Source organism: Rattus rattus, chromosome 1, assembly GCF_011064425.1.
Source record: "Rattus rattus isolate New Zealand chromosome 1, Rrattus_CSIRO_v1, whole genome shotgun sequence".
NCBI lineage: Eukaryota > Metazoa > Chordata > Mammalia > Rodentia > Muridae > Rattus > Rattus rattus.
In genome coordinates this window covers 252,078,057-252,104,017 of record NC_046154.1, presented here as the reverse complement: position 1 = coordinate 252,104,017, position 25,961 = coordinate 252,078,057, and the positions used below count along the sequence as shown (strand labels likewise).

The window sequence follows — 25,961 nt, the reverse complement described above, 5'->3', positions numbered from 1 at the left end:
ATTGAGGTCCCTAATCCCTCTAGGAGCACAAACTAAATCACAGTGGGCTCTCTCTGGGTGCTGGGGGAGATGACCAGATTCTGATCTCAGATTTGTCAGGGCTGAAGCCTTGTCCTCAGAGTCCCGCCTCCTCATTGCAGATCTCCCTCCCAGGAAGATCTCCCCCTCCTCCTCAGATCGGTCCCACCTCCCAGGAGTGGATCTGCCTCCTCAGAGTGTCGCCCTCCAGCTCCGAGTAGAAGCCTCCTCCTCCGCCTCCTCCTCCTCAGAGTTGCTCCTCCCCCTCTTCCCCCGCCTCCTCCTCTCCCCTCCCCGCCTCCTCCCCGCCCCTCCCATCTCCTCCTTCACCTCCCCCCACCTCCTCGAATTTGCCATTCTCTTCAGAGTTGCTGCTCCTCACAGCTCCCCCTCCACCTCCGAGTGGATCCTCCTCTGAGTTTCTCTTCTTCCTCAGAGCTCCTCCTCCTCCCGGTCCTGCAAGGCTCCAGACTTCTCGACTTGGTTTCAGAAAGCACCGGTAAAGGCAATGGTTGCGGGTCTGCCCATTCGCTGCGAAGGGAGTGTGAGGCGAGCCTCAACCCCAACTCCTAAGCCGGGGCTACCTTAGTACTGGAGCTTGGCAGTCCCTCCCCTCTGGGCGGGGCTGGAGTGGGCAGAGGGGAACCCCGGGGCTTCTTGTAGCTTGAGGGAGGATGGAGTAAGCTCTTTTTGCTTGTCCCCGGCCGAGGCTAAGATGCCAGAAACAACTAGAATCTGATAAAGGGCAGGTTTTGGGGGGCTCACCCCAGAAGTCACGGAGCTGGGGAACCTGCTTATAACCAGGCTTCAGGGCTGAGGATCTCTGTCATACAGTGAGCAGGGTGGAGCCTGACCCTGGACCTTTGCATAACTTGCCCTTTGTATTCTGGTCTTCATGGGGACAGGCAGTACCTAAGCAAACCAGACCTCTCTCCGAAGACCCTGCTACTTGCCCTTTGGGGCTCACGGGAGGTGGGGAAGGGAAGATGGGGATAGTTGGTGGACCCTGGACCCCACCAACCCTGCTTGCATTCTCTGGAGCTGGGATGCTGTTTTAAGTGATTGGCTATCTTAGAGGACCCATCCCCCATTTAGTTAGGGAAAACTAAAAGAAATTCTACGCTGGGCTGGGCATAAAAATCTCAGCCCACGGGAGCAGGAGGATATCTGTGAGTTTCCAGGATGGCCTGGTCTACTCTACATGTCTCCATAGTGAGTTCCAAAACAGCAGCTACACAGTGAGACTCGTCTCAAAACAAACAGGAAAGAAGGGAGGAAGGAAGGAAGGGAGAGAGGGAGGGAGGGAGGGAGGGAGGGAGGGAGGGAGGGTGGGAAGGAGGGAAGGAATGACCTAATGATTAGGGGAGAGGAATTTCACAGTAAACACCCACGGACCACCAACTAAAATCTACAGTTAATAGTTTGTTGTACTCTAGTGTGGTTCTCAACCAAGCAGCCCACTGGGGTTTTGTGGGTGTCAGGGCAGCAGCAGACACTGTCACAGCCAAGCTTCCCTCACGCCAGCTAGAGTCCTACGGTTCTTGTCTATGTTAACTAACAGACTGTCCTAGACATCTGGTTTCCATGTCAGCTGCTTGTTTTGTGGTTTTGAGCCAGATTTCATACCTTAACCCAGGCTGGCCTCAAACTCAGTGCAATCCTGCTGCCTCCGCCTCCCAAAGGCTGGGATTACAAGTGAGCCACCATGTGTATCTAGCCCAAAGCTTTGAAAGTACTACTGCCTCCCAGCTCTGACGGTGTGGAGGATTGCAGGGTTTTCCTGCAGGGGGTGACTACAGGATCTAGAAAGAGTTGGGGCTCCCGAGGAAGCAGCTGTCCCGTTTAGCTTGATCCTAAGAACAGACATGGACGGTGCAAATAGTCCTTCAGAGAACAAAACGATTTGGAGTAATTCCTATGGGACAAAATGTTTCAAAAGAAAGCGAATGGAATGTTTTCCAAAAGCCTCAGCGGTCCGCGTTGGCAGAGACTGAAGTGGGTCACCAGCCTCTGTGCTCTGCGCTAGTCCTTTATACTGCTAGCTTGCCTGGTTTGAACCTGCCAGTTCCATGTGTGATTTCTAAGCTCGAGGGCACAGTTGGCAAGTTCATGCTGGTGATGAATTGGAGGTTATGGCTTTGAGACGGTTGGGTCCAAGTACGTTTTTACTCAGTGACAAACCACGGACCCTTCATCCTATTCAGCTGTCTGAGGGGGAGAGAGGAGACATGCCCTGGGAGATTTGTCTCCACTGTCAGAAATGCTGTTCAAAGGGCAGGGACGTCCTTTTATTCATAGAAGATACCGTTGGGGCAATGTGGCAGTTAGCGTCTTGAGCAGTTTATGCTGCTGCCTATGTCCTGACAAGCTGTGAGAAAGCAACTCTTGGCGCTTGGGGTGGGGGGGAGCGGGGAACACTCAACAGAAGACTGTGGTCCTACTAAATGGGCAGAAGAGGGCCTGTTCATTGGCTGTGCTAGGAAGCTTCTTGTACACAAGGGTTCTTACTTGGAAACAAACTGTCAAAAAGGAAGTGTTCCTATTTCTAAGACAACTTTCAGGCTTCTGTCCCTTCACCATCCTGTCAGAGAGGCAGGGAGCATTGGACTACAGTGCTGCCCAGTAGAAGGATTCCTTGGCTCCCCTCTACCCCTGCAGGGTTCCTTACTCAGGGAAGCCACTCATACAGCCCACACTGAGCCTGTGACCCTGCCGGTCTTCTCACTGCCTGTCCTGTAACTCAGCAGGCAACACTCTGTTAAAAAGTAGGATCATGGGCTGGGGATTTAGCTCAGCGGTAGAGCGCTTGCAAGGCCCTGGGTTCAGTCCCCAGCTCCAAATAAAAGAAAAAAGAAAAAAAAAAGTAGGATCATGGGACCATGCCACCTAGATTTAAGGTTGACAGGTCACACCAGCAGCCGCACTCTGTCACTTTGAAGCCTGCTGACAAGGCAGGCACCTTCCCAGGGCCTTGCCGGCCACATCTGTGATAGGTGAAGAGTGATGGTTAGGCCAGGGAAGAGTTGTGCTTCTTGGACGCACTGCACTCATTTCCCTGCCTTTAGACATGGTGACAGCAATGGGAAGCCAGGCAACACAGCACGGAGGGTCAACGACATTCCCACCTTTTTCATGAAAGCCTTTTGGAAATATCAGATCGTCTTCCCAAACGCATTTCTTGTCACCATCTTGGGGTTTTGGATTTATGAGTGCAATAAGCCCCCTGTTTGTCTGTCTTTCTGTCTGCCTGTCTATCTGTCAGTCAGTCAGTCAATATAGCAGCAGGCATTGCGACTGCAAAGAGGCACCATGAGTGTTTGGTCAAAACTGAGTGTGTGTGTGTGTGTGTGTGTGTGTGTGTGTGTGCGTGCGTGTATTCCGTAAATGTTAATGCCCTCTGAGGCCAGATCTACTTCCTGTGTTTGAATTTTCCCTTCAAAGAGGAGGCCAGGGCAGGGGACATAGGTAGACTGGAGTAGAAGAGTCACTTTGATTTGGATTTTGGGAGAATTCTGATCTGTTAATATTTGGGGGGATTGAGCACAACAGCATCGTCATTTGGGGGGCACAAATGATGATTTTTTTTTGCTGTGTATGTGTGCTCTGTAGCTACTTATCATCCAGGGACAGACATGGTTCTCCCAGCTAAGAAAGCAGCCAGAGTTGCTAAGTGACTTCCTCAAAATTGCCAAATAATGCAGCTGTCTGGAAACGAGAAAGGGGGAGGGGCAGAATGGGGGGAGGGAGCTTGATCTCCCCCCCACCCCCCAGCAATGTGATTTCCACTCAGCGACGTTGATTGTAACTCAACAAGGGAATGCTTTTTCCTGTTTGGGCCTTTGCCCACAAACAAAGGCATTTTCACAACATGCCGATGGAATGTATCTTGGTTGCAGACAGCCGTAGTCTGGCTTAGAGGCGGTGAAGCTTGCAGGTTAGAGTGTGTAAGAAGCTAATGCTAAACTCGCTGACTCTCGGACTTGTGCGGATGGCTCAGAGAGCTAGGGTCTTCATTCTAGTGGACCTGGAGTGGACAGAGGTCTGTCTGGGTCACTAGGAAAAGCCTAGCTTCTTCTCTTTAAATTTTGATGATTGAATGAGCGAGAGGCCTGGGAGCCTTCTGCAGCGCGTGCAATCGCTAGCATTTGCCAACTGCTCGCAGTGGAAGGGTACGAGACGCATCTGAGCTGGCTTTTGGCCATCCTGTTTGATGAGAAGTGTGTGACAAAGTAAAATAGGGCCTGTGGGAGTGGGAGACACCACATAGGAGCCAAGCCAAACTCTCAAGCTTGTCTGAGCCATCTGAGCCATCGCTCAGTTCATATAACCTGTACTCCTTGATTCTGTGGAAACCTTGCTCTAGATAAGGTCACAGACATCCAAGCGCTGGCTCTCCTGCTGGGGGGGTTGGGGGGGTGGGTGTCAAACCCTTAATCATGGCTTTCTAATTCCCTACGCCATCAGTGGCTATTGCCCTGGGCCTACAATTTTCTGCCATTCCTCTTGAAGAGATGTTGCTTTTGGGGAGATGCAACACACACACACACACACACACGCACGCACGCACGCACGCGCAAACATGCACACATGCATGCACAAACAGAGCTTAGAGAAGGAGGGATCTCTAAGGCCAATGCCCCTGGCCTGCCTTGAACCTTCTTTGCACTCTGCTTAAAGCAGAGGAGAAAGGGCAGCTCGGTCCCTTACTGAGCGCCCAGGGCCTGATAATGCTATCGTTCCTTGGTCCTAGGTGGCTGTAGTCGGGATTGAGAGGTGTTTCCAGAGAAACCCAAAGAGCAGCAGGGCAGCCATGAGGCTGCCGACGGGGTCTGAACTGTGGCCCATAGCCATATTCACAGTCATCTTCCTACTTCTGGTGGACCTGATGCACAGGCGCCAGCGCTGGACTTCTCGCTACCCTCCGGGCCCTGTGCCCTGGCCTGTGCTGGGTAACCTGCTGCAGATAGACTTCCAGAATATGCCAGCGGGCTTTCAAAAGGTAAGGGAATTGTTGGTGGTCAGGAGAGGCCATGGTGACCCCTTATTAGAACAGGTGAGTGGTGGTGAAACTGCATGCTGGACACGGAGCTGGTTCCCAGGACAAAGCGGGTTAAGAGGCTCCTCCTGAGGAGGGTGGTGCAGAACCGGAGGACTCACTGGAGTTTCCAAAGGCAACAGCTAGGAGGTGAGATGGGTCCTGGCAGCCGTCTGAGATCCAGTTAACAGGATAGGCTGTAAGGGTTGGTGGTGGTGCTGGGGTTGCATTCTGATCCCAGAGCACCTGTAGTTGGGAGGCTAAAGCAGGTAGGTTATGAATTCCATCTTGAACTGCATAGCGAAACTCTCTCTAAAACGGAGACTTAAAGGCCAGCTGTGGAGGTGCTCGCCTCTAAGCCCAGCGCTTAAGAGACAGAGGTGGGCATATTTCTTTGAGTCCTAGGCTAGTCTGGTCTAACATACTGAGTTCCAGGCCCATGCTACATAATGAAACTGTTTCCAAAAGAAATCTAACATTTTAAAAGGAAAAAAGCAATCAATGCAGTGGTGGAGACTTTCACAGCAATCACAGGAGGCAAAAGCCAGCAGATCTCTGTGAATTCAGCACCAGCTTGACCTACATAGAAAGTCCCAAGCCGACCCTAGCTACATACTAAGACAAAAATTACACACACACACACACACACACACACACACACACACACACACTGAATGAATGAATGAATAAATGGAAAATCGAGTCATCGAGTCATATAGGCTTCACATTCCTTTTCATTCCACTGGAGGGAAATGTTTCAAGAATGCAGGAAGGGGCACTGGAGAGTGGCTCAGCGGTTAAGAGCACTGACTGCTCTTCCAGAGGTCCTGAGTTCAATTCCCAGCAACCACATGGTGGCTATAACTATCTATAATGGGATCAATACCCTCTTCTGGTTTGTCTGCAGACAGCAACAATCTATTCATATACATAAAGTCTTTTAAAAATGGGGTGGGGCCATGATCCTAAACGAGTGTCTCTGTCAGGAAATCAAAGTTGAGAGACAGGAAGTGCTGCTCCCATCCTTTTGCTGTTTCCGATTCTCAGGCTCCCCTACATCTGTGAGGCTTAGTTTCCTCATCTAGACATGGGGATGCCAGTGGGACCAACCGGCAAATGCGTGACACCAGCAAGGTCTGAGTCCAAGGTAGTTCCCCAGACAAATAATAGATGTCATCCTTCTGTGGGGCTCACTCTGGGTCTCCCCACCAAGTCCTGTCCAGAACAGCTAAGCGCGGTAACCCAGGCTTGCTGGTAACGCCCTCACTCCCTGCCTACAGCTGAGACATCGCTTTGGGGACCTGTTCAGCTTACAGCTGGCCTTTGAGTCGGTGGTTGTACTGAATGGGCTGCCAGCCCTGCGAGAGGCACTGGTGAAATACAGCGAGGACACCGCTGACCGGCCACCGCTGCATTTCAATGACCAGTCGGGCTTTGGACCACGCTCTCAAGGCAAATGCAGACAGTGGCAGGAGTGGTGGGGAAAGGGACACTAGAGAGGGCTCGGGGACCAGAGGCAGTTTGGGACCTAGTTGAGGTGGAGGAGGGACAGGAACAAAGAAAAGACAAGGAAGGCAGACGGCTAACGGGTGAGCAAAGGGTCTGACAGTGGTGGCAGTGAAGTAGCACAGGGGTGGGAAAGAGGGCGAGGTCTCAGGCCTAAGTGTGGTCCTCCAGGTGTGGTCCTCGCGCGGTATGGACCTGCCTGGCGTCAGCAGCGGCGCTTCTCTGTGTCCACCTTCCGTCACTTTGGCCTGGGCAAGAAGTCACTGGAGCAGTGGGTGACAGAGGAGGCCAGATGCCTCTGTGCTGCCTTCGCTGACCATAGTGGTAGGTGGTGGATTGGTGGGGATAGGTGGGGATAGGTGGGGAGAGACAACCAAGGCCCTGACTGGCATTTCTGCTCCCAGGATTCCCTTTCAGCCCTAACACTCTACTGGACAAAGCAGTGTGTAACGTGATCGCGTCCCTCCTCTTTGCCTGCCGCTTTGAGTACGATGACCCACGCTTCATCAGGCTCCTGGACTTGCTGAAGGACACTCTTGAGGAGGAATCTGGATTCCTGCCCATGGTGCGAGGCTTGGGGTTCTCTGTACCCAGATGACTTCAGACAGTGGAGTCTCTCAGGGAGATGATTGACATGCAGGAGTGACAGGAGGAGGACATTCTGGGAGGAGATGGACACACGTCAATGGGAAGGACGGGGTAGGCTAGAAGTGCCTAGAAATAGTGAGTGCCTGGGCTCCTCATCCATGTGGCAGCCCCACAGGTCTGTGACATTTCCACAGTATGATGGCCCTTCTGGAAGCTCAGGGCAAAGAGGAAAGTCAGAGGCTGGCAGGGAGGGAACGATGTCACCTGTCTATCCTGGAGGACACTGGGACCAGGGGCTATTGCAAGTGAGCCCGGGGGCCCCCTGGCCTCTCCCATTGGTCCCTCTGTGCTGCCCACAGCTCCTGAATGTGTTCCCGATGCTCCTACACATCCCAGGGCTTCTTGGCAAGGTATTCTCTGGAAAGAAGGCCTTCGTTGCCATGCTGGACGAGCTGCTAACTGAACACAAGGTGACCTGGGACCCTGCGCAGCCGCCCCGAGATCTGACTGATGCCTTCCTGGCTGAGGTGGAGAAGGTGATTGGCAGCTCCAAGAGATGTAGCCGGAAGGCTATGGGCTGAGGTCCTGTGAGCTGTGAGGCCAGATGGGTAGGGTCCTGTGTATCACCAAGTGATTCATGCCCTGGGCTGCCCTGAGGACAATGGGAGGCCATGGTGGGACTTCCTCTCCCTACTGAGCCCTTCCTTTCTGCCTGGCCAGGCCAAGGGGAATCCTGAGAGCAGCTTCAATGATGAGAACCTGCGTGTGGTGGTGGCTGACCTGTTCATGGCAGGGATGGTGACCACCTCCACCACACTGACCTGGGCCCTGCTGTTCATGATCCTGCATCCGGATGTGCAGTGTAAGCCTGGCCGGGGAAGGGAAGAAAGGAGGGGGAGGGGAAGGCACACTCCTTAAGCTTACTTGGGACATTTGTGGCTCCCAGCACTGGTTTGACCCAGACTCCAGCAAGGATGGTGGCCACCTTACTCCCGTGGACCCAGTCCTTATCATAGAGGTAGTGGAGGGACAAGGGGCACCCTCTGCTGTTCGTTAACTGAGCGGATGCTGTCCTTCCAGGCCGAGTACAACAGGAAATCGATGAGGTCATAGGGCAGGTGCGGCATCCAGAGATGGCAGACCAGGCCCGCATGCCCTTCACCAATGCTGTCATCCATGAGGTGCAGCGCTTTGCAGACATTCTCCCTCTTGGTGTGCCTCACAAGACATCTCGTGACATTGAAGTGCAGGGCTTCCGTATCCCTAAGGTAAGCCTGGGTCCCCCCAGTGTCTAAGTCAGTGTTGCCAGCTACCCAGTGGCCTGAGCTGCTCAGGTAAGAAGGACTGGACTTTACACAACCCAATTCTCAACTCCACAGAACCAACTTCCCCTGGGAAGTACGGGAGGAGAAACAAGAGCAACAGCTGTGCCCTGGAATCCACAGCTAGAAGGGCAAGCAAGGGAAAATGTGACAGAGTGGTTATAACAGCCATGACCCACAAAGACATGTGACACCTTCTGTCGCTTGTCACATATCCCTGTCATAGCATTAATGAGAGCTGAGAAGCTTCTAGGTCTGGGTTAACAAGAAAGGATCCAGTGTGTAAGGTAGAAGCTGTCTGTGCCTGTGAACTTGGTGACTACGGTCTAGGAAGTAACACCCTGTCCATGTCCAAAACATGTGCCTCCTGTCAGGGGACAACCCTCATCACCAACCTGTCGTCCGTGCTGAAGGATGAGACCGTCTGGGAGAAGCCCCTCCGCTTCCACCCTGAACACTTCCTGGATGCCCAGGGCAACTTTGTGAAGCATGAGGCCTTCATGCCATTCTCAGCAGGTACCTCTGGGGGGCCTGACTTCCTGTCTATTCCCAGGGTGGCTGGGAGGGTGGAGCTCCAATCAGGCCCCAGACTGACTGAGCCCCTGTCCCACCACAGGCCGCAGAGCATGCCTGGGGGAGCCCCTGGCCCGCATGGAGCTCTTCCTCTTCTTCACCTGCCTCTTGCAGCGCTTCAGCTTCTCCGTGCCCGCCGGACAGCCCCGGCCCAGCGACTATGGCGTCTTTGGTGCTCTGACCACCCCGCGCCCCTACCAGCTCTGTGCTTCGCCCCGCTAAGAGGAGGCACAGCATCTCCCTCACTGTGCTTGCTGGGGTCCTAGTGTGCAATAAATGGTTTTACTCTGAACCGAATCATCCCTGTGAGCTCTCCAGGCTCTAAGGGGTCTGAGCAGCCTTCCTGTGGACATCCGCACCCCTACTTAATCTTCCTTGACCATGTGCCCCAATGGAAGGGCTGCTCTGCTGACCTCCGAAATGGCAGCCATTCTTGCTTTCACCCCCGCCCCCTCTTTTCACCCAAATTGATGATGTTTATTCATAGATGCCAACATCTGGAAGGAGGGCCAGAAAGGACTGCTGTGAAGGGTCAGTGTAAGTCACACAGATGAGGGAAGGGGCGGTGGAGGTAATGGTGGGCAGGATTGTTCCCTTTCTACTTGAGATGTTTCTCCCAGACGCCCCCATTTCAGACCCACTACACAACCAAGGCTAACTCCTCAGCCAGCATCATCACAACTTCTTATATGACGTCGCAGAGATGTAGAGAAGTCAGGGAGGCTGGAAATGACATGCAGGTTAAGTGCCCAAGGTTACCTGTTAGGTACCACATGCTTCCCTAAACGGTTTTGTGGGGGTCCAGAAGCAGGTTGCCTCCTAAGCTTTTGTCACCATTAATTCCATGACCCAACAGGGATACTGGTGTCCAGGCCCATGCACAGTAAGAAAGTGACTCTAACCAGGGGTGGAAGGACCCCGCAAGCTTGGTGTTGAAACAGGCTCCCAGACCTTAGCACAACTGACTCCATGGTGGAAGTACCATTTGGGCCATAAAACTTAGCACGTAGACAGCAGTTCCTCTCATAATGAAAACAAAGACCTAATCCGTCAAATTCTATATTTCCGGGAAGGTCTCTCGAAGCACTCATCTTGGCTTCTGTAGTTCTCCTAGCTAACTGCTCTTGCTAACTGAAGTATGTCAACCCAGGATATGGTTGTTGGTAAAAGCTCGCCCTGAGAATGGCTCAGGACGACATTGGGGTGACCCAGTGTAGTCACCAGCCAGCTAATAAAGACCTCCGTTTGGTTTAAATCCATATCTGAGTAGTCTTCTCTGGTGCATACCTCACACCATTTCTAAAGGTTGCAACAAGATCCCCAGAGACAGACCTTGAGGCACCATGGGTCTCAGATCCCCATGGTGCAGAGAAGAGGAGTATGGTAGTCTAGGGGCTCCCAGGAAGTGTGCAACCAGAGGACTTTCCAGGGCCTTAGGACTCCCTTTGACCATTTGCTCCCTGAAGCTGACACTGCACCCCCCCCCAAAAAGAAACAAACTCAAGTGTTGCCTGGTCCGTTACCTCCAGAGGCTCTGTGTCCGTCTGTTAGGGCTGACCCAATGTCTGGGATCCAGGTGAGACATTACCAGACTCCCCTGGCCTGTCTGTAGAATGTATGGTGACCACCCCTGCTTGTCTTTACGTGTGCCTTTCTATATGATTCTGTCAGTTCTGTAGACGGGAGAAACATCGAAAGTGGAAAGGGAACAGTCCTGCCACTGTTACCCCCATTCCTCCCTGCATGGCTCATGGCTTCCCTCAGGCTCATGGGCAGTGGCTGTTGCTGCTGCTGTTGCTATGGCAATGGTGGCCACTGGGACCCACCTAAATCTACACGCTAGGCTTCCCCGTGCACAACAAGCTGTCCCCATTCCCCTGTTGGCGGGGGCCAGTATCATGGGCTCTGCCGCAATTGAAACTTCAGCCCTAGTTAAGGGGGGGGAAAAAAACTTTTTTTTTTTTTTTTTTTGGTTTTTTTTGGAGCTGGGGACTGAACTCAGGGCCTTGCGCTTCCTAGGTAAGCGCTCTACCACTGAGCTAAATCCCCAGCCCCGGGAAAAAACTTTTTAAACACTCAGTACTCAAGGAACACAGACCTGGGCCATGGAAAAATTCTGCTTCCAACCTGGAAGCCCAGTTAGATTCTTTAGCTGAGGTTGCTCTTCAAAATGGAGGGGATTGGACCTCCTCTTTGTGAGACAAGGAAGTCTGTATATAATACAAAAAAAAAAAAAAAATCTGTCCATTCTGTGGCCGTCAATCAGAGATAATTAGAAGGATTTAGCCATGGTTAAAAATAACCTTCGAGAGGGGGAGGGGAGGGAGGAGAAACTGCGGTCAGGATGTAATATATGAGAGAGGAATAAAAAATCAGACTAGGAGGCGGGATAGGGAAAAATGGGTGGATGAGCAGCACAGGATACAGTTCCATTTCTGGCCACCACTGTGACAACTGATCGTTCAACCCTGGGGACCTTTCTGGACACCTATCGGGTACAAATGAAAACTAGGAAAATAAAGAGGAGAGGGGACCTTTAATTAAAACAAACAAACAAACAAGCACCCTTAAAAATAAGGAGACAGGAGAGAGACATCGAAATCTAACAGCCCGTGCCAGTCTGTGTTCTCCCTGGTTAACTACTCTACTTCAGGCCATGGCTGGGCCATCGATCCTTGTACTTCTGGCTCTCACCGTAGGACCCTGATAGCCCAACTGCCTACTTAGCTCTATAAAACAAAAATAAAGTCTGTCAAACTGTTAATGCTAAGGAGACAACATAACCCTGTTCCCCCAGATGAGTTCATGATCTGACTCATGCTCATAGAACCAGTGAGGAGGAACGTCGTGGGCCCCCAGGCCTTAGCACAGCTGACATCGTGATGGAAGGTACCACTCAGGCCCGGGAACCCAGCACATAGACAGCAACACCCTCCTAAGCAGAGAACAGCTTCAACGGCTTGACCTGCGGTTTTTATATCCTCTCAGAGTCTTTCCCACTGAAAGACCACACTTCCCAGATTTCCCAGCAGACCACAGAAGTCACATCCACCCTATGAGAGACCAAATCCCATCTTCTGCAGGCGTGTTGGCTCCCACACATGAGGGTGACAAGATGCCCCTCACTGTGAATAAACAGCCCTGCCTATGGTCAGACCACACCTTTCTTTCTTCTCTCTCTCTCTCTCTCTCTCTCTCTCTCTCTCTCTCTCTCTCTCTCCCCACCCCCCCAGCTGTTTTTAAATAATCTAACACTTGGGAAGACAGGGATTGAGCCCTGAGGGCTATAGGCCTGCCACAGGCAAGGGTCAACCTTAGAGCCCATCACCAGTGCGACAGGCAGAGAACCGTTGTGGTGGCGTGGGCGTCGTGAGGAGAGGAAACCGCTTGAGCCTTGCTGTGGTGCCACACTGAAGCCAGCCAGTCTTTGCTTTTGTGGGTTCTTCTTTTTCCCACCCTTTATCCCCTGGTTTTGCCCCCTATCACTAAATAGGAGCGAAAGGATAGAGGGGAGAGAGAGATCTCTGAATCCAATTTCTTTCTTTCTAGTTTCTTCTTCGAGCAGGACTAACAAACTGCAACCAGTCCCTCCCCCAACCCCCACTCCCACCCTGCCCTCGGGCTCTAGCATTTATATTCCCTCTGAAAAGTCCCCAGAATGCCAAATGTCCCACAATTTCAGAATCTATCTGCAGCTGGCAAAACCACGCCTCTGCTCGAGTACGGGGCAAATCACAGTCAGCAGCCGTGAAGCAGCCCCATCTCCCCATACCTAGGATTAGAACAAAAACGTATTCTTATAATATTTCTGTGGGTTTTTTTTTAAAGAAACAAAATTCCAAAATTGTCAAAAAAAATATCACTACCCCGCACAGTATGACTGGCCTTGTCTGGGCTTTTTCCCTGCTCTACTCAGAGAAAGCTATACCAGAGTGCCTCCCTGCTCTGACTCCTGGGCCTGTGACCCTTGCTGGCTTACCGTTTCCCACTGTGGGGGATAGTTCAACTTGACAGAATCTAGAGTCACCAAAGAGACTTCCTAGATTGAGTCAGTTGTGATGAACAGCACCTTGGGCTTGGGTCCAGGGCTGAACAAAAGGAGAGAGAGAGCAGAGCACCAACGATCCCTCTCTGCTTCCTGACTACTCTATAAGTTGTGTGACCGGCCACTTCATGCCTCTGCAGCCCCGCCTTCCCTACCATGCTGACTACACCCTCAAACTGAGAGACAAAATACCCCCCCCCCTTTCTGCAGTTTTGTCCCCTCCCACAGAGTAAAGCACCTGTGGAGACCTGGCTCTGCTGTCTGTCACTTCTCCTTAGGGAATGGTAGCTGAGTTGAGCTGAGCACAGGGGGAGCCCCTGACACTTTAGTGCATTTAGTAGCATTTGGGGATAGAAAACTCTGACAGAGAGCCTGGGGCTATTTCCACAGAGGATCCAGCAGCGCCCATCTACTCTCTCATAGGCCACTGTTCTCCTCAGCGGTGCTACGGTAAGTGCGTGCATGCGTGCGTGCGTGCGTGCGTGCGTGCGTGCGTGTGTGCGTGCGTGCGTGCATGCGTCAGCTCATGACCCAGAACATCTGGACTGGACGTTAGCACTGGCCCGGGCCCCTGTGTGTCCCTGAAGAGTACACACTAGATTAGGAAGCAGGGAGTGTGCCCCTGCAGCTGTTGGGAGGGATGAATATCCCAGGGCAGCCTGGGACCCTGAAAAGAAGACAGCTAGACTTTCAGAGGCAGTAGACACAGGCTTTAATGGATCCTTTCTCGTTTGTGGTACCTCACCTTGGCAGGGTCAGAGGCTAGACGCCACCCCAGCCAGGACTTTCTCAGGAAATGCAGGACGCAGCTCCTGGACTTTTCCTCCTTGCTCTACCATAGAAGCTTCTAAAACACACACAGGTGGGCCCTGTGGTCATTTGCTGAGAGAGAAATGTCCTCAGCACCAAGTACCCTCTAAAGTCTGAGGACTCACACACACCCCCATGCTTGTTTCTTCCCAGCACTGCATTAAAGTCTATGTTATGCTCCAAGCTCTTGGATCTAGGACATCGAGGAGACTCAAACCCAGGCGGGTGTCCTGGCTACACTGGCTACCTTGCTGAGCTACGAGCACTGAGCCACATTCTGAAGCCATTTATGCACTGGGACAATGGAGTTGCTTGGGCCACTACCAGGGAGAGTGAGCCAATGGCTGGAAGGGAGGTGGGGCCTGGGCGATGATAAGGCCCTGCTTTTAGCTTTACCGAAGGACACACGGGGAATTCTCCAGAGGTTGGTTTTTGTTTTCTTGTTTTGTTTTGTTTTTCTTTTCTTTCCTTTTCTTTTTTTCAGGGCTGGGGACCAAACCCAGGGCCTTGCGCTTGCTAGGCAAGCGCTCTACCACTGAGCTAAATCCCCAACCCCCTCTCCAGAGGTTGTTTTAGGTTGGTTGGTTTTGGTTTGTGTCGTGTTGTTGTGACAGGATTTTAGACCACTCTGCCTGGCCTGGGATTTGCTCCGCAGACAAGGCTGGTCTCACACACACTCGGAGATCAACCTGCTTCTGCCCCCGAGTGCTGGAATTCAAGGTGTGCATCGCTGTGCTCAGTTTCTTCAGAATTCTTCTGCCTTCACATTATCTTGATATCGTAGGTGCTTGACTATGAGACCTGAGCATTATTTAGGCTCACATGAGAGCACTGGCCTCCAGGAGGCCCTAGCTGTGATATTGTGTCTCTGCAATCTCATAGTCAAAAACCATTTTCCCCATGAACTTGAAATAAAAACACACTTGCTCCTGCAGGCTGGTGAGAAAGACTAGTTAAACCTTTGAAAGAATCAGGTCCCTGCCTTATCTTCAAATACCGAATGTTACAAATTTCTAAAAACAACAATTATATTCTTTAAAACTATTATTATTTATCTTATTTGTGCTTTATTTTTGAGTTTGTTTGTTTGGTTTTGTTTGGAAGAACAGTTTTTCTGTGTAGCCCTGGCTGGCCTTGAACTCACAGAGACCCACCTGCCTCTCTGCCTCCTGGGTGCTGGGGTTAGGTGCATGCAACACCCTGCCTGGCTTGTTATAGTTTTTCAGGGAATGTTTTGTTTATGTTTTTCTTTTTGAGATGGGGTCTCACTGTGCAGCTTGGGCTGGTCTAGAACTCATTATGTTGTCTAGCTTGGCCCTGAAGCCACAGAGATCTGCCTGCCTCTCCATTCTAGTGTGAGGAATTGCTTGTTTTTGAGACAGGTTCCCACTTTATAGCCTGGGCTGACTGGAATTCACTACGTAGGTTAGGCTAGCCTCAAAAATCATACCAGAGCTTCTGCGTCAGGCTCCTGAGTGTTGGGATTACAGGTGCATACCATGACACTCAGCAGAAATATTCCTGAAAGTCAGTCAAACTTATGGGGGAAATAACATATTAAATGTATGAACAGATGTATAGCTTTTTCCAAACCAGCTAAGCAATGCTCTAAAGCCTGCTACTGTAGGGCACTATTAGGTTGTATGGGGTTTACTTTGTTGGGTTATGTTTATGGTTACAGGACAGCATGAACTTTAGAGAAAAATAGGTTCCATTTCAATATGTGTCCAGAGGGAAGAAGTCAGTAATGAGCAGTCCTGGCCTTGGCAAAGGTGTCAGTCCCCCCTGGTAATTAAGTCCATGGCAGCCTTAGAAGGTGCCTGTAGAAACCTGCTTTGCTGGTCAGTGGGTGGCTTCCCAGGCCCTTACCCTGTTCCAGTGCGAGCTATGTACTGCACCTGTGCAACCCAGAAGGGCAACACTACTGAATGAGGCTGTCACCTCCCCCTGGCCTCACATGGATGCTCATCCTCACCCTGTCCAGACCCTAAAGCTTACAACACCATGATACAAGCTTTCAAAGTCTACAGATGAGCAGCACATCTCAGCGGCGACAGGGCTCAGGCCAGACCATCTGCTGGCTGCCAGACGGGACTCTGCTGCTCCATGCCCCTCCAGATTCCTTCCCAACTTACCAGACTTGCAGTGTGGAGCACACAGGCGCTCCTGCGTGCTTCCTTTCCTTGTTAACCTGGGTCCATCTGGCTGAGGGGGCAAACACGATCCGGAGGCAAGGGGCAGATTCTGACCTAGGCTGGGCGCCACATTTGTTTATTTCATGTTCTTCCTACACTGCTCCAAAGCCTGCTTGCTCTGGACTAACAGACCATACGACCAAAACCGGAAACAGCGTCTCACAGCCTGCCTGCTGCTCTGGAACACACAGAGTGTGTCCACAACCCCACACATCCCAGTTCCATCTCTCTCTCTCTCTCTCTCTCTCTCTCTCTCTCTCTCTCTCTCTCTCTCTCTCTCCCTCCCCCCCCCTCTTTCCCTCTCTCTCGTCTGTGTCCTTTCTGACTTGGATCCTGACTGAATCCTCTTTTACCCTCTTTACCTCCTGGTCTCTTGGTCCAGCTCTCCTCTTTCCTCTCCCCTCTCTCCTCCTGCAGCTCAGGGTCACATCCACTCTGGACTCTCCCAGATGTTCCCTCCTCTGGCTATGTTTGCCCTCATACCTACAATAAACTCTTTCTCTTCCACCATACCAAGGAGCAATCATGTCCTTTCCTTTTTATTCCCCAAGTAACAGATTTTTAAGAAAGCACAGATCTAACACGTGGTATAAAATGTCCTTAGGTAAAACAGAAATATCAAGGCTTTAGCGTGTTTTCAGTTTTATGTACCCTTTAAAAATAATTTGGGGAGGGGTTGGGGATTTAGCTCAGTGGTAGAGCGCTTGCCTAGCAAGTGCAAGGCCCTGGGTTCAGTCCCCAGCTCCGAAAAAAAAAGAAAAAAAATAATTTGGGGGTATGGTGGCACACACCTTTAATCTCAGCACACAGGACACAGAGGCAGATGTGTCTTTATGAGTCAAAGGCCAGCGTGGTCTGCATAGCGAGTTCCAGGCCAGCCACAGCTACAGCTGCATAGTGAGACCCTTCCACTTCCTTGTCAGCAGCCCACACTGAAGAGATGATTCCAGATTCCCTCTGTAAACCTTCCGCCCCACCTCTGCTCCAGGTTCTCTGTGTAGCCGAGAACAGGAGCACCATCAGGGAGCACCTTTCTCGCAGGGCCTCTCTTACAGTGGCAGAAGTGACCCACTCTTCTCCAAGGCTCCTGTACCCCATCTCTCTGGCCTTCTAACGACCTGAGGTGATCCCTCCTCTCACCTGCATATCCTGCTTTTCCCTCTCTTCTGGCTCAGTTCCATCACCGCTGACACACATCACACACCCCTCCCATGGAAAACTAGACTTCTCTGGAACCTGGAGATCCTTTCCAGCTCCTACCCTTACTGCCCCACCCTGCAATGCAGTCTCCTCCAAGAATGGTCTACAGTGGATGTTTACACTGCTCCCCCTTTCCCTCAATACACAACCCACTTCAGTGTGCTTTGAACCCATGAAGCACTTGAAGCTAATTGAAACTTAAAAGTTGTCAGTCTCAGCCCCATCCCTGATATACTCTGGTCACCTTCCCAGTGTGCCAACCATCCCAGTGGCCTCCCTTGTCCATGCCACGCACTCTGGTGTCTACCTCTTCCTAAAAACACCTCTTCTGTCTGTTGATGTCTCATCTTCTAGGTTTCCTCCCACCCCTCATGTTCTTCTTCCCTGATTGGCCTAAAAGTGCATCGGGTCATTCTGGGTCCACCTGTCTTCTATCTTTAGCGTGTTTTCAGTTTTATGTACCCTTTAAAAAATAATTTGGGAGTATGGTAGCACACACCTTTAATATCAGAATATATATATATATATATATATATTCTGATTCTCAATATGTAGCCTAGGCTAGCCCAAAACTCACTATATTACCTCAAACTCCAGGTCCTTCTCTGTTCCCTTCCTCACCTAGAGTACACATTCATAGTGGTTGTGAAATGCTTCCTTTGCTGACTGCCTGAATGTTGTGGGGCAGTCCACCTCCCTTGGTTTCTCAATGAGGGGTTCTATCTAAGAAGCCATTGGCAGTGCCTAGAAATTTGGTCTTATGGCTGAGACAGGTCAATGACAACATGACTGACTGCATGGTTCTGCAGCTCACGTCTGTTGCTTTGAACCCTGGTTAGCATTTTAAAACAGAGCTACCGCATCTTACTGAGACTGCTGCTTGCAATGTGATCAACTCTAAGTTCTGTTAGTCAATCGTGTACCAGTGAACATATTATCAAGCTCATCCTGCAAGGAAGCTAAGAGGAGGAAAGGAAATAAGATGGGCTCTAGGTGAGAAGATAAAAGAGGAAGAAGAGGACAGCCAAGAAGGAAGGGATGCAGAGAGAGCAAGACTGGGTCCTAAGGGTCCTTTTCGCTGGCTTGGGTATGGGATGACAAGGATATTTACCAAGCACGCCCATCTGGATGACAGTCAGTGATCCACAGAGACTCGTGTCAGTGTCCATGCAGCCTACAGACTGGGAAGAGTGTTAACACCAGCTAAACCTGGGAGTCGGGCACACAGGCCCTCCTTTTGCAGGGAGGGTATGGCATCGTAATGGCTTTGTGACAGACAACACCTCCATATCTGAGAAGGGCTTCACACCAATTGCCTCGAGGTGGTTTTAAGTGTGCCCGGTCAGAGGTAGCCTCCTCACAAGTATTCCTTTGGTTCAGTTCAACGTGATCAATGATAAGGATGCAGTAAGAAGAGTGAGCGCCACGTGAAGTCCTGAAGACAGGAAGTCACAGAGGCGTGGGAGGGGCTTAACACCGGGCAGCCGATCCTCTGAATCCAAAATCAGAAGAGAGCCTAGCAACATCCCAGTGTCATCCACTCACCCAGTCAGTTTGCTGAGCTCCCATGTGGGGCATGACTGAGGGCAGAGGAAGGGCACAGACCCTGCCCCTGAAGGTACTCAGTGATATCAAGTGGGTAACAGTTATTCCTACCCCTCCAAACGTCATGAACGTGGCTGAATCACGATCATATGCCTATAGGTGGCTAAAACTCAAGAATGTCTTGGTTTATATGAAATGCCAATCAAGACGGAAAAGGCTACATTTTAGACCTTAAAACAAGTCTGAAAAAAAACTAAATTTTAAAAATATATCCATATGTGTGTGTCCATGTTCCTGTGCGTGTGGGGTGGGTGTGGGGCACATGCGTGCAGGTGCTCAACAGGGGCCAGAAAAAGTAACTGGTCCCCTCAGAGCTAGTTATGCTAGTTGTGAACCATCCAACATGGGTCTATACAGAAAGCTACAGGTTAACTAGGTTTTAAAAAGGAGGGGAGAGAATGAAAGATAAAATACAAAAAGCAAAAATCATTAATAATGTGGTGGTTTGGCCCCCCAATAAGTTCATGTATTTGAATGTTAGGTCCCTAGTTGATGGAACTGTTTTGGAAGGACTAGGAGGTGTGGCCTTGTTGGAGTAGGTGTTGCCCTTGTTGAAGAAAATGTGTCACTAGAGGTGACTAGAGGCCAGTCCAGTCTCTCTCTGTCTCCAGCTTTGGGATAAGATGTAAGCCCTTGGCTACTGCTACAGTGCCATTCCCGCCGGCCTGTTCCATGCTCTCCTCCATGCTATCTATGCTCGGTGTGAACTCACCCCCTGGACTGTCCGTAAGCCCCTGCTAAATGCTTACTTTTTAAGTTCGCTTGGTCACGGTGTATTCAGAGCCACAGGGTTGTAACTAGGACAAGTTGTGAATATGTAAACCAGTAATTATTAAATGCCGTGTGCTGAACATTATCTGTGTGTATTATACTTTGACTGGAAGTACTATGTTTGTTTACATCACCACAAAGATATCCATAATGATGGTACAGTTACTATATTAGAATGCCATTCGGCAGCAATTCTCCAGCTTTATTATACAGCATAGAATATATATATACATATGTCATAGAATATAGATATAGCACAGTCATTATATGAAGTATTACTGTACACATTTGGGTCTGTGTTTGCACACTTGAGGGTATGTGTAAGGGAAAAGGTCAACCTCTAATGCCCTCCTTTAGGCACATGAGACGGGGACTCTCACTGGGACCTGAAATTCCTGATTAGGCCACATGGAGTGACCCGTGAATCTAGCTGTCTCCACCTCCCCTGCAGACATCATTTCTAGCCTTTTATTTTAGGTGTTGTGTTTTGAAATCAGGTCCCCATGCTTGTATAACAAGCCCTCTGCTGACTAAACTAGGGTTTCCAGTGTCAGGGGGTATATACCATCGAAATATACAAATATGTGCTGGCAGGATGGCTCCATAGGCAAAGGCACATTCTACCAAGCCTGATGACCTGAACTGACTTCTGGGACCACATGGAGAATTCTCAAGACCTGTCTTCTGACCTCTACACACACACACACACACACACACACACGCACGCACGCACGCGCGTTTCAAAAATATTCAAAGGAAAGATATCTACTATCATTTGACAGGATAATGGCTGAGTGATTCCAGACCACACCCACACCAACCAGAGTCACATGGCAAGGTCAGTGTTCATACACTCAGTCCTGTCCCTTGTCCCTTCCTCAATGTCTTCAGTCCTGGTCAACTGAGCTTTCAGGAAAAGACAGTGGCTTCTAGTCAGGGATCAGGCAAGGAAGTGATCTAATGTGACAGAGATTCTGTACTGTTCCCTGCCTGTAAAATAAGGGTTCTGTTAATACCTACACTATGAGCTTAAACCACATTAAAGACTTAGGGCTCCACTTGACATGTTGTAAGTTCCTTTTTTCTTTACACTTGATGTCCAGTGAGAATCTTAATGGGTCATGCCAGCAAAGCCAGAGGTACCCAAATGGATGACTTAAGGGTTCTTCCAGCTTCCATGGTTTAGGATGTAAAATTCCTTGTCTAAAATGACGATGATTAGGCTAGATGTAATAGCACCCAGTACTAAGGAGGCTGAGGCAGGAGGATTCTGGAGTGCAAGGCCAAATGTAACCACAGGGGCTGGAGAGGCGCCTCAGCGAGTGATTAAGCATCTGTTCTTCCAGAGGACCTGAATTCAATTCCCAGCTCCACAAAGTAACTCACAACCGTCGGTCCCAGGGGAATCCATCGCCTTCTTTTGGCCTCCGTGGACACCAAAACCACACGTGGTGCACAGACATACAAACAGCCAAAACATCCATACACATTTATTTACAAAATGGCAACCACAAGTGCGGTGGACACAAACCTGCAGAGGCAGAGAAATCACTGCAAGTTCTGAGGCCAACCTGGCTGGTCTACATAAGTGAGTTCCAGGTCAGCCGCAATCAGACGACAACGAAAAACAACGACAATAAGTAAACAAACAAACAAAATGGAGTTTTCATTATAATCCCGGGGCTGAGAAACCGCACAAAGCTCAAGCCGGAGGCGCTTTTGCGATCTACACCAAGTCTAGAAGAAAACTGTTTCTGCGGAAAGACCGCCATCACCCGGCTGGAAGAACAAACTTTCAGACCGACCGCTGCCGGAAGCCTCGACGCTGCGCCCCCTGGTGGTTCTTCAGCGCCGCCGTCGAAGGAGCCAATCACCAATCGGTGTTTCCGCGGTAGAGCATGCGCATGGTAGAGCCCGTCCAATCGGAGAGCCCTAGTCAATTCACCGCAGAGGGCGTGGCGTCGCGTCCTGTAACGCTACGCGTGCGCGCGCAGAGGGGGCGGGGCTTCCTTAGCAAGATGGCGGCCGCGGCCAGCGGCCTGCGCCAGGCTGCTTCTGCAGCCAGTACCTCGGTGAAGCCCATTTTCAGTCGCGACCTGAACGAGGCCAAGCGGAGGGTGCGCGAGCTCTACCGCGCTTGGTACCGGGAGGTGCCAAACACTGGTGAGAGGCAGGGGTGCATTCAGGGCCCCGGAGTCACCAGTCCAAGGTGCCGGACTGAGGTCACCTACTAGGACAGAAATGAGCCCTGGGCTTCGGGGGAAGAGGGTCACACCGGCCAGAGTGCCCCACCCCGGGACAGGGCTTCCGAGAGCCCTAGTCGCTTTGGTGGCCTTTATTCCTATGTTTCTTACAGAGCCCCAGGGAGGGGCGAGCAGGAACTATGAGAAAGGAATTGACGCGTCCGCGGTCCCACGCTAGCCCCAGGTGTTTCTGGAACCCGACTTTACAGTTCCAGAAAATGTTCCAGATGCCCATTAGACTTTGTAACTAAAGTGGCAAAGGGCTTTAGCAGTTATCCATTACCTAGTCTGGAGAACAAACTGCATCACGAGAGGGAAAAGACTAGACCAAGGTCATCCAGTAGCTTCCTGGTAACTTTTGAAGCCTCCTGACAATGACCCCTCGAGTCTCCGTAACCTCGCTCACTAAATCAGCTTGCTCCAGAATTTTGAAGTCTAACACCTACTGCTGCAAAACACTCTCCTTTTCCTTTAGGTGGCGGAGAATCTAAGTTCACCTGAGTGGTGGGTGGGAGTGTGCTCTCTTGGTTGTCTCCCTCAATGCTGCCACTGTAGTGGATTTTAAAAAGGGGTGAGGGAGAGTTCAAATGTCCTACAAATGTCGGGGACATCTTTTCTTGTTGAGTAGACATGTATTTAACTTGAACCACCACAGCTGATCTGAGGGGAAAGGCATTTTCCAATGAGTGGCAGCTCCATGACAGGCCTCAGCACTGCAGAGAGGTAGCCACACTGTCCTGAGGTTCTGACCCTTATTAGCTGTGTGACCTTGGGTAAGATTTTTCATCGGTATTTGCTCATCTGTGAAATAGCTAGAATACTGTCTTCTTCGGGGAGTTACTGTATTAAATAGGTTACTATAGTAACTGACATAAAACTTGGGGGAGGCACTGATGGGGAGATTCCTCCTAGTTCTTAGAACACAGACTAGAGTGAAAAACCCATGCCAACCACAGGCCCACGTTTACCTGACAGCAGTTATAACACTGCACTCTTCAGTCTCTGGGCCTGATGCTTCACAAATACTAAGGTTCTGAATGGCATGACTGGTTCTGTATCAATTTACATTGTCAGTTTGTCATTTTACAGTTCTTTCCTCAAATCCCTGCGTGCACACTGACCTTGGTGACCAGCTCTCTGAGAACCTAAAGTGTTTACCACTTCTGGTCACTGAATTTGAGTATAAGACTCAAACCTGATTTAGACAATGCATGATTTTGTCTGTGTGTTTTTGTGACTTTTTGTTTTGTTTTGTCTGAGACAGGGTCTCACATTGTAGCATTGGCTGGCCTGGAACTTGCTACATAAACCAGGCAGTCCTTGAACTCAAAGAGCCATCTGCTTATGTGCTACCACCCTGGGCTTGTTCTGTTTTTGTTAGGATTTGGCCTCAATCCTTTGACCTATCAGCCTGAGTTCTCAGTGCTGGGACTAAAGGCATGTGCCACCATGGTTGGCTAATGGCAGTTTTATAGGTCGGAGTGGACATGTCACAAGAATGGCCAAAGCACAATGAATATACTGACCTCTGTAGCCAGAATGCCTGTAAACCCTTGATGATGTCTCTGTCACCTTCCTTCCATCTAACACCTCGTAGTGCTTTTGTATCCTTAAATGTCCTCAGCAAATCTACCAAAGGCCAGTGTCAGGGTATAAAAGTGACTGAAACCTGGTTTTCTTTCTTTTGAAACAAGACCTTACTGTGGATCCATAGTGCCACGAGGCCCAAGGCTGTAGACTGGGTTACAGGCCTGTTACCACTGAGTCCAGATTACAACCTAATCTCCAAAAACCCGGCCCGTGTGGCACATTAAGTGTAGTCACTTGAGTCTGTGCCACTGTTTAGCCACTGACTTAATGGATTGGTGGATATTGTGACTTATTTTAAAATATATTCTATTACTTTTAAAATCATGGGGGGGGGTGCAGGTGAAAGCAAGTGTTGGCAGAGGCCAGAGGCACATGGGGGCCCTGGAGCTGGAGTTACAATGTGTTTTCAGTTGTCTGACATGGTTGCTGGGAATTGGAAAGGCAGTATGTGCTCTTAACTGCTGAGCCACCCCTCCAGTCTCCCCTCTTTTTAAGGGAAGAGAAGTTTATTGTGTTATATGAGGTTGGAGGCACAGGGTGGTGTGGCTCATGGATCCTGGGAGGCAGCCGTGTATCTTGTTGCAGTCGTGGGTTACTGTTCCACTCTCAGTTAAGGCCTAGAGTCTGTCCTTCCCCAGGTGGTCTGGTGGTTTGAGTACAGCCTGCCCTCCCTGTGCAAACCCTTAGCAGTGCCCCTCAGCTCCCAAACTCATAGTTAAAACCTACACTACGTCATTTTACACAGACTTCAACTCTGGTGCCTTTATTTTTTCTGGTTATTCCATATAAAAATATTCCTCAGTGACCAAGCCCTTGCCTAACATGTGCAAGGCCTAGACTCTATCCCCACCTGTTCTGCCCATACACAAAAAGCAAGTGGCCCATTCAAGAGTTGAGATCGGGGTTGGGGATTTAGCTCAGTGGTAGAGCACTTGCCTAGCAAACGCAAGGCCCTGGGTTCGGTCCCCAGCTCCGAAAAAAAGAAAAGAAAAAAAAAAAAAAAAGTTGAGATCCAGGCTCCGGGCGATTTAGTAAGACGTGTGTCCAGGCTGGGGGTTGGACTGTGTGGCATGAAGTCACTTGTACATGGCCAGCGGTCACCACTGACATAAGCTTCTAGAAGCATGTTTAAGAGGTCTGATTTCCACAGTCATGTTTCCTCTTTAGTGCACTTAATGCAGCTGGATATCACGGTGAAACAAGGACGGGATAAAGTCCGAGAAATGTTCATGAAGAATGCCCATGTCACCGACCCCAGAGTGGTTGACCTCCTGGTCATTAAGGTAACTGACCCTCTCTGACAGACTTAAAAGTTCTGCTGGCTTGTCCTGTGCCTCTGAGTTTTCAAGTAAATTCTGCCTTGATTAAAAGACAGCTGCTGTGTTTCCAGGTTCAACTTGGAGGCCCCTTTTTTCTTTTTAAAGCCAACATCTCACTATGTAGTTCTGGCTGTCCTAGAATTTGCACTGTAGACCAGGCTGGTCCTGAGATCCACTGCCTCTGCCTCCCAGGTGCCAGGATTAAAGGTGGCACCACCGTACCCCATTGGAGGTCTCCACTTTTGAGGTGGTCTCAGTATATAGCCTGGGCTGGAACTAGACATCCTCTTGCCTCAGCCCCCACGTAAGCTTGAGATTACTGAAGGGGAGGTCTGGGGCAGGGGAGGGGGACACTGCAGCTTTAACAACGTAAAGTAGGAAGTGGGAGTTCCTATGGGACACCTGTCTCACTGCCTGCAGCCACAGGAAGGCAGAGTGGTTCTGGACATGGTAATCTATAGTCATTGGCAAGTCCATGCCAAACACACCACAGAGCTGAACTTGAGTGCTGTGTTGTTCTTTTGGTGGCTGGAACTGACCACCTCTTCCTTCATGTACACAGGGAAAGATGGAGCTCCAGGAAACCATTAAAGTGTGGAAGCAGCGGACACATATTATGCGGTTCTTCCATGAAACAGAAACACCAAGGCCAAAAGATTTCTTGTCCAAGTTCTATATTGGCCATGACCCATGAGGTCACCTGATGGGAAGGTGCATGTTAATATTTAATTATCTTAGAGTACAAATAAACTCATTATTTGATGGTCGTGATAACGTTGCACTGGTGAACCCTTTTCCTGTGGTCTCTCTTACTTTTTGCCTCGGTGTGGGGCCTTAGTGTCCATGCTATGATTACTCCCTCTCCTGGAGAAGGTTGTTTGCTGCCGACTGAGTCAGACCCTTTTATGGGGAAGCAGGAAAGGCTATGTGGTTCTGTCCAGATCTCCCACAGTGGATGGACGTGAAGCTGGAGGGTTGTTACTGTGCTTGTACTTATGTATGAAGCTCCCAAGACTGGGCTTCTTGGCGCCAAGGCTCTGGGATCAGAGGGAACAGCAGCACCGTGGGGCAGCAGTAGAAATGACTGCACTTAGAACTGCATCCTCACTGTGCAGAGCACACTGTTCAGTGCAGGCACAAC

General features: G+C 50.3%; 2 protein-coding genes across 2 annotated transcripts; both read left to right on the top strand.

Moving 5' to 3' along the window:
* The first annotated feature begins 341 nt into the window (after nt 1-341).
* On the top strand, nt 342-10,301 carry LOC116914293 (cytochrome P450 2D4). Its single transcript, XM_032918532.1, has 10 exons — nt 342-517; nt 4,769-5,017; nt 6,334-6,505; nt 6,731-6,883; nt 6,964-7,124; nt 7,507-7,683; nt 7,868-8,009; nt 8,228-8,415; nt 8,844-8,985; nt 9,086-10,301. The coding sequence occupies exons 2-10, from the start codon at nt 4,829-4,831 to the stop codon at nt 9,262-9,264; spliced, it is 1,503 nt and encodes a 500-aa protein (XP_032774423.1). The 5' UTR covers nt 342-517; nt 4,769-4,828; the 3' UTR covers nt 9,265-10,301.
* Nucleotides 10,302-21,650: 11,349 nt separating this feature from the next.
* Nucleotides 21,651-25,614, top strand: Ndufa6 (NADH:ubiquinone oxidoreductase subunit A6). Its single transcript, XM_032918520.1, has 3 exons — nt 21,651-21,831; nt 24,669-24,784; nt 25,383-25,614. The coding sequence occupies exons 1-3, from the start codon at nt 21,687-21,689 to the stop codon at nt 25,512-25,514; spliced, it is 393 nt and encodes a 130-aa protein (XP_032774411.1). The 5' UTR covers nt 21,651-21,686; the 3' UTR covers nt 25,515-25,614.
* The last annotated feature ends 347 nt before the right edge of the window (nt 25,615-25,961 follow it).